This window comes from Pyrus communis, chromosome 6 (assembly GCF_963583255.1).
Source record: "Pyrus communis chromosome 6, drPyrComm1.1, whole genome shotgun sequence".
In the NCBI taxonomy this organism is placed as follows: Eukaryota; Viridiplantae; Streptophyta; class Magnoliopsida; order Rosales; family Rosaceae; genus Pyrus; species Pyrus communis.
Window position 1 is genome coordinate 19934403 of NC_084808.1, and position 8123 is coordinate 19942525.

The window sequence follows — 8123 nt, forward strand, 5'->3', positions numbered from 1 at the left end:
TTACAACATCTTAAACCAAACGAGAAGAAATAACAAGGTCCTGTCCATAGCAGTTAGACAGGATCGGCAACACCAGAAACAAATGCATACTGAAGCGATAACAAGCAGACAGACAGCTTCATTGGCACATATTACAGTTCAATGCTGCTCTTCAACGGCCAGCGGAATGGACTTCACCTGAAAGATGATCAAAATGCGGTCAGCAGCATATCAAGGAAAGAGATGTCTACCATTTCAATTCAATCAACTCTCTTTAACCATATAAGAGTCGAATCTGCAAGGTGCAGTAATTAATCAATTCATAAGTTTTTTTTCAGTTATACTATTAAATAAAACTAATTCATGAGTTATACGGAATCCATGGAATGCCAGTGCCATTTTGTGCATGAAGTAATACTAGGAAGGATATTATCAGATTACTAACCAGATTTCGGTACTTGAGAATGTAAAACATCTCCAGATATCGCCTTGTCTCTCGCCTCTCAAGCTTAGACACATGCTTCCAGAAGCCATAAACCCCAGCTAATGTGAGCAGCCTCTCTGAATATATCTTCCAAGTGTACCTACAGAATTGAGCTTGAGATTAATTACACTGAGGTTGACAAAGATTGTCTTTTCAAAAGTCTGCCAAAAACATATGAAACCTTTCATAAATTCGTTTAAGTCCCGCTTGAGATATCTTTTCCCAGTGGCCAGGATCCTTCTGGCACTGATCAAAGAAGTCAATCAGAAGTTCAGCCACTTGATCAGGGTTATACGGATCAACATGGAACCCAGAGGAACCGTGCTCAATGATCTCAGCAGGGCCACCATGACAAGTTGCAAAAGTAGGAAGGCCACAGGTCATGGCTTCCACGACGGTGAGGCCAAAAGCTTCATAGAAAGCAGGCTGAAAAGGATAAGAAGATGGGTTAAAAAAAATGGAATTTTAATACTAGAACAAACCATCATATATCTACTTCACATACCTGCACAAAGACGCCTTTTGTGTCTGCAATGTAGCGGTAGAGCTCACCATTACGAGCACGGTTCATCTGTGCTGCTATCCATCGGAACTGACCACTCAAGTTGTATTTCTTAATGAGGTCATGCATTTTTTCAACCTCTGCAATTTCTTCTCTATCCCTAGAGTTCTTGACATCCAAGTAACCACCAACCACAACAAGGTTTACCATTTCTCGTAGCTTGGCGCTCTTAGCATAGCACTCAACAAGTCCAGTTAAATTTTTCACTCTATCAAGTCTTGCCATGGAAAAGACAATAGGCTTTGATCTATCACTCAACAGCCCACTGCATCACCATCAAAAGAGTATCAGATGATTGAGTGATGAAAATGAAGTACATGTAAGTTGCAACCCTGATATCTATAAAATCTCAATGCCACTCAAAAGAGGCTTAAATTGTTTTTCAGAAGTTCTTTACTTAACATTAGAAGGTACTCACATATGCTCGTCGTTCTGCTCAGCACCATATAAGAGTTCTTCAATTGACCCATGTAGACCAGTAAGCCTTTTTTCCTTGTCAGAACATGGAAAGTATATACACATATCTGCTCCTGGGGAGACGATATTAAACTTGGGATCAAAAACATCAATTCCATGAACAACTCGATACAGCCCAGGAAGAGTGAAGGCAGTGTGGCTCTCATACTGTCCAACGTTATTCTTGCTGAGATAATGAACAAGAATATTAATGTTTAGTGCAAGAAACAAAAGTGACTAGAATCCAGGGAGAAGAATAATGGGCCACGTGCTGCAACTTCATTGTGACAGATAAGCCTTTGAACTTGTTAACCATAAATGAAACTTACATCGTATGACTACATTTCAAGTGATAAACTAGGTCGTAGATTAAAAAGAACTAGACGAACAATATAGTGAATTCATGTTTCCAAAGAACTAGACGAACAATCAAACCTTCCAGCAATCTCTTGGTATGTACTGGTGATTATGAAATCTGCATTGTTCATTGCAATGAGATCGGCTGTGAATTGACTTGAAAAATGGTACTTATCCTCATGCTTCTTCCAAAATATATCAGAATCTGGGTACTTTGTTTTCTCCAATGCATGAGCAATGTTGCACTACATGGAGCATTCAGTTTTGACAAGTTAACTCCAATATATGCACACTGTTATTCCACCAATCTTTGTCTTGCATCTGAAATAATGAATAAAAAACTAAAATTCACCTGTGTGATTCCCAGTTTATAAGATAACAGAGTTGCAACAAGATTTCCATCACTATAGTTTCCAATGATTAGATCTGGAACACCTTGCAACTCAGCGGCAATTTCATTCGAGGCATCCTAGAAATCGCACAATACGAGAAAAAGAGTATGTTATATAACCCGTAAGTAGTTATTAAGAACCCAACAGTGTGCATCATAAAAGTGAAGTACTCGAGCAGTGAAAAAGGGGACAGAAAAAGGAATAAGGGGAGATTAAACAAGAGCACACCCAAAAAGAAAAAGAAAACAAGTTATATACTTTTGACTGCTTACCTCTGCAAAGGTCTCCAAGTAAGGCCACACATCAAACCTTGAAATCCATTTCCGCAGTATCCCATTCTCAGTCCTGAAAGGTACCCGCAAGATATGTGTGTATTCTGTACCACTGACTCTTTCCAATCTTTGGTTGCATGTTGTCCCTTTTGCATCCGGTATCAGTCGGGTAACCTACAATCATGAAGTGAAAGGACAGGACACCGTATAAAATATACACAACACCTTATGTCAACTAATATAGCATGAACTTTCGGTTAAGCAAACTTACAATCAGAATTTTTGGAATAACATCCAATCCTTGATTTTGTATTCTAAGAAGCATCTCACTCTCCAGGGCACGCACTTGATCCAGTATATAAACGACCTGCCATCAGTAATAAAAGATAAAACATTTTCATGGTTTTAGGACAAGAAGATTCGTAAACTATTGGACCTATTGATATTCTAGCAGACATATATAAAGATGTAGGAAAGGAGGAACCCAAAACAAACAAATGGATGTTAAATAGTCAGAAGTAAGCAATACCTGCCCTCCAGTGTCGGGCAAACCCAAGACGTTAGCTTGGCCAAAGTAGCCGTGTGGCGACACTATGACAACATTGAACACCATAGGGATCCTCCCAAGAAAATTTTCCAGGGTAGAGGGATCTGGAGCCTGAAGAATTTCCAAGAGAAGATGCACCATCTCTGACACCCGTTGTGCTGTGTCACCCCACCCTCTCTCAAATCCCATTCCTTGTAAGCTGCACACAATGTAAAGAAGATTAAAGGTACCATCTAAAGCAATCATATTATCCCTCTAAGGAGTGGAAAGTGTTGAATTAGATCATTCGCTCACTCAAATTCAAATTCAGAATATGGTGTAGTTGGCGGGAACTTAGAAAGATATTCCTCTGCCTTTGCTAAAGCAGACTGAAGTCTGGGTATGCTCTGAATCCGATCGTTTAGCATCATTGCCTACACAAAATTTTACAACTAATATCATTCAGTCCAAAGGTACGAGTATTTCACAACCTTATTGTCATATTACTTCAAATATGGCTTTAGCTCTTGCACTAAATCTGAATGCAAGAGAAAACATGCACGACCAGTAAAATAAACCAAGGGGCCAAAAGAATTAGCATGATGACTGAAAAAGTGGAATGTTCATTCATGCAAAGCCCATAGCAAACTCAAACTTACATGTCCATCATGTTTGTGTGTACGAAGAAAATCGAGAAGAGGCTCCAAACTTTCTTTGTTACGGAACATAACTGAAGACAAGTGGCGGTTAAGGAATTGAACCCCATTTCCAATTGATGACGAGCGGGTTGGTCGAGGGAATGATGCATTAAATGGCTCCAGATCAAGTTCAAGCACATACTTATCGTTGCACCTAGGACAATGATTTCATTTCAAGACTGCATTAATGTATAATTGAACTGAAAGAAGAAATAAAAACTGTCTAGTTCTCCAGATAAGTAAGTTGAAAGACTCGGCATAAATTACAAAATTCAGTAACAAGGATTAAGACAGGAGATCCCTTACTCTCCGTCCATAAGCTCTTCCTTGAACCGAAGGTATTCAGCAACACTCAAATGATCCACACTGAGTTCATACTCATTAACTCGAACATACTCCCAAACACCAGGCCTTGGACGAAGGGCAAAAGCCACGAAAGGAGCCAGAACAATTGCTTCCTAGATAACAAGCAAAGACCAAACTCAGAAAACCAGAACAGCAAATGCAACTTTCACTAGCCATGCAGAATGAAGATTTCAGCTTTCTTGGTCCCAAATAATGAAAAATTGTAACTTCAAATTGCAACATTTATTTGTCAATTTCTCAGCAAACAAACAGATACTAGAGCAACATCCTAAAAGGACCCAAAAAGAAAAAAAAAAAAAAAAAAAAAAATTGTAAGAAATTGACCTGAGCAGACTGTAAGACTTTGCTGAAGGAGCTATCTTTGAGCTTCTGCATGCCTTCATCCTCCATGATCACGCTTTCGAGCTCGTTTATCATTTGATGGGGTTGCAGAATCCCATTTCCTCGAGCAACATACCTTCCAACACAACAAAACCTCAACTTTCTCAAAACCCCACTCAATTCCAACCCAAAGAACCCTCCATTTGAAATGCAATGTGAGGGTGAGAAAGATGTACCTGGAGAGAAGAGAAACGAGCTCATTGCGGTGAGCAGCGAGGGTTTCCTGAATGGTGTTGCGCATGGCTGAGGCTAGAGGCTCCGGCGAGACAAAAGAGGTTGACGGCGGAGCAAATCAGAAAAGGGAGAGATGTGAAAGCGAAGGTGAGGAGGAGAGGAGGGGCGCAGAGCAAATATAAATAGGGAAAGAGGAAAGCGAGAGGGGAGGAAGGAAACAAAAACGGCCATTGTTTTGCTGTGATCAGAGAGAGAAGAGTGAAAGGATGATAAATGTGAAGGGGCACCTGGCGGGGTTTCAGCGGCTGCATGCATGCCTCTGGAGGAGTCCTGACGCTTCCTCCCTCGCGATTTGAAATCATAACGGAAGTTTTTGGCGTCGAGGCGGAGATCTCTATGGCTGTGAACTGGGCTGCATTTGGGCCTTATGAAATTACGGGCTCTAACGTAATTTTTGGGTTTGTCGGGTACAAAAAAACCACCCGAATCATTTGACCGGGAATAAAAACAGCATTTATATGCCTTGTGTAAAATTATCACAATGTTGTAAAATCGACGGTGTGTGTGTAGTGGAATAAATAAAACAAGACACAAAATTTACGAGGTTTATCTACAGTCAGTGTGACTGGAGTACATCCTCGGGCAGCAGTGGTGCTTTCATTATAATTTGGAATAATAGGAGTACAAAGATAACTCTATTTATTCTCTCATCTCCTCTTCCTCTCTTTCTTTCTCTTCCCTCCTTTCTTTCTCTCTCTGCTCTGTATTGAAAGCATACGGAGTGCTCTATTTATAGAGCAACTCCAATCACACATCTTTGACAATATGATCTTCCTTCATCTCCTAAGTTAAGATTAATTTTTATGGGCATTGAAAATCTACCCAATGTCTTCAGTTTCTATGTGGACATTCATTACCCACTATTATTTTCAACACTCCCCCTTGAATACCCACATATCGACATTAGTTGCCTCATTAAAATCTTGATCTATTTTTTGATGCTCCCCCTGATTTCAAATTCTTTAGGCTGATCATTGATCCTGCTACTTTAGTCTCTTAGTGGTGATAGTTGCCGAATGAAGTGTTTTACTTATTGTTAACTTTCCACAGGCTTGTTCTTGAACTGGGTTGGAGGGCCTTCTGCTAGACTTCCTCCAAAGGTTTGAATTTATCTATTTTATCTAGAGCTGAATTTGATTCAACGGTGGTGGACACTTGATCTTAAATCGGACTTGTGATTTCTTCAAATGCCATCTAGGCTTGATCTTGAATGAAATTGGACCATGAGGAGCTTCATCTTGGGCTTTGTCGGGGATGAACTGACATGTGTTTGTTGTGTTTGTCTCCACATGCTTCAATGTATCATTTTCACTTACCTTATTTGTTCATCTTGCAGAAGTGGTATGTTCCCTAGTTTTTCCCCATGCATGTGTGGCATCTTCTCTTGTAGTAGTTGCTCGCTGATGTAGGAGTTAAATGCAAACCGTGCATTTGAATGGCCCATCACTTCTTGGTGGCAGTGAAAGTTTGAGTGAAGGTTCCGATATATTGTTTTCTCTGTCCTTGTCTTAGCAGGTAAGTGCAAGGGCAAAAGAAAGTACATAGAGATTGCATGATATAAGATACTCTTGCTCTCGTCCCTAATGATATGAGATACTCTTGCTCTATTGTGACTTGTTTGTAGAGGTATTTTCGGAGAGGAAGAAAACTGAGTATTTCGAGATACTTTGTCAAAGATGCATTCTTGGAGATGAGGAAGAGTTAGATATTTTTCAATTCTACCTTGCCATGGAGGACAGAGGTTAACATATGTAGGGATTTCCCAATAACAGGTAGTAGTGCTGTGTCTTTACTCTTGTCAGCAACTGTGGTGTAATTAGAACAGTAAGATTCACGCGTTTTCAACTTTATCAGAGATCTTTGATAAAATTGCACGTGATATCCAAGAGCTGAGATTGCGTCTGAGAAATGTTGACAGACGTCATGCAGGGAAATCCAGCTTTTGAAATTCAAAATTCGGTATCTCTGCGATTTTTGAATAAGTGGCCATGTTGCCTCTCCCTTAATAGAGATATCAATTTTGTTCAGAAACACTCAGAAAATTGTTGCCTATAGAAATTTCCCTTTCTTGCGCTTCTGAGATTTTATATGACTTCCTTCATCATTTCTGAAAATGGCTTGCCCATCTAACATTTGCTTAGATTTGAGTCTCAAGAGTGATACGGACGAGCAACGTCAGGATGACATATAGCGCATGTCCTTCTCATCTTCTAATGGTCCTCTTACGGTTGGGGACTCTGTGATGAAAAATAACATAATCGCTACAGTGGTAGCCAGGAATCTTCTCACTCCAAAGGATAACAGAATCCTTTCAAACCGGTCTGATAAGGCGGCCATTCAAGACTCATTGGCTCTCAGTGTTCAATATGCGGGCTCTGTATCTAATATGGGCCAGCGCCTACTTGCTCGAACTCACCAAGTTGAATCATTAATGGCTGAGGTGGCAAGTCTTAAACAAGAGATTAAAAGGCTCAAGCACGAGAATAAAGTGTTACACATGCTTGCAAATAATTACTCTACGAGCATGAAAAGAAAACTCGACCAACTACTAGAATTCGAAGGTTGGACTCAAAATGACTATCAGGGGTTCGAGTCTTTATTCCAAAGATATCCATTTTCTCAGCTGTCTAGAATTCCACCAAGTATTGAGACTCCAAATAATCAACCTCTGGTGTCTCCCCCTTTTGGGGTATTTCCGAGTACTCAGGCTTCACATGAGCAACCTTTGTGAAGGTTCCCTCCCGTTTGTTTGTTTTTAACTCATGTGTATGTAATTTCTCGGAGATATTAATATATAAACTTTATTTCATTCAGTGTATTGTGCTAAATACAATAAAGCATATACTTCACTAAGATGTGGTATTTTATGACCAAATATCAATTTATCTTTACCTTCGCGAAGATAAATGATCATTCTTAGTGTCTAAATCATTTGAGTATTCAACTCATGATCTTTAATCCATATGATTCTTTAATATCATAAACATCATGGATAAGATTCGTGTTGGCATATTGTTCGATTCTGCAGTTCGAGACAATATTTCTCTCAACACTTTATAATCTTTCTTAACTCTTCAGGAGTCCTAATTTAATATCATCAACTTTTGCAAGAGATTTTAGTATGTTGCAACAATATCATAATGAAAGTACTCACTAAGGCAATGTATACCATCCATTGGTATTGAGTACATATTTTATGTTTTACCCTTCCGGAGCTTATTTCAAGCAATTTGAATCCTTCAGGGATTTTCTACACTTCATGACACATTTTCCTTGGGAATTTATACAGAACAATTTGATTCCATGTATAATTGAGGGATTTACTTATGGAGATGTGATGTGGGTGACTCATAACCCTTCGTATATAATTCTCCATTTATATGAACTCGTTTCCAACCTTGTATCATATCATGTGA

General features: G+C 39.4%; 1 protein-coding gene across 2 annotated transcripts; it reads right to left on the reverse strand.

The window, feature by feature from the left end:
• LOC137737647 (sucrose synthase 2-like) lies at positions 1–4796 on the reverse strand. Of its 2 annotated transcripts, XM_068477187.1 has the most exons (15): positions 4650–4796; positions 4417–4549; positions 4033–4184; positions 3688–3880; positions 3344–3462; positions 3032–3248; positions 2774–2869; positions 2503–2676; positions 2191–2307; positions 1917–2083; positions 1444–1668; positions 969–1290; positions 645–889; positions 425–563; positions 1–177 (listed from the first exon to the last, which is right to left on the reverse strand). In XM_068477187.1, exons 1-15 carry the CDS (start codon positions 4712–4714, stop codon positions 139–141), a joined length of 2403 nt encoding a protein of 800 aa, XP_068333288.1. In that variant the 5' UTR covers positions 4715–4796; the 3' UTR covers positions 1–138. The 2 variants fall into 2 exon arrangements, with proteins under 2 accessions (XP_068333288.1, XP_068333289.1); XM_068477188.1 differs by lacking the exons at positions 4417–4549; positions 4650–4796 and having other exon boundaries at positions 3688–3881; positions 4031–4058.
• Positions 4797–8123: the final 3327 nt, after the last annotated feature.

Bases quoted from the DNA above. Each gene is read 5' to 3' on its own strand.
- LOC137737647 (XM_068477187.1), bottom strand. From the start codon at position 4,714: ATGCGCAACACCATTCAGGAAACCCTCGCTGCTCACCGCAATGAGCTC. The intron at 3,463-3,687 runs GTAAGTTTGAGT...AATTTTGTGTAG, and splicing joins CACACAAACATGATGGACAT to GCAATGATGCTAAACGATCG. The intron at 2,870-3,031 runs GTATTGCTTACT...TACTGATGGCAG, and splicing joins TGCCCGACACTGGAGGGCAG to GTCGTTTATATACTGGATCA.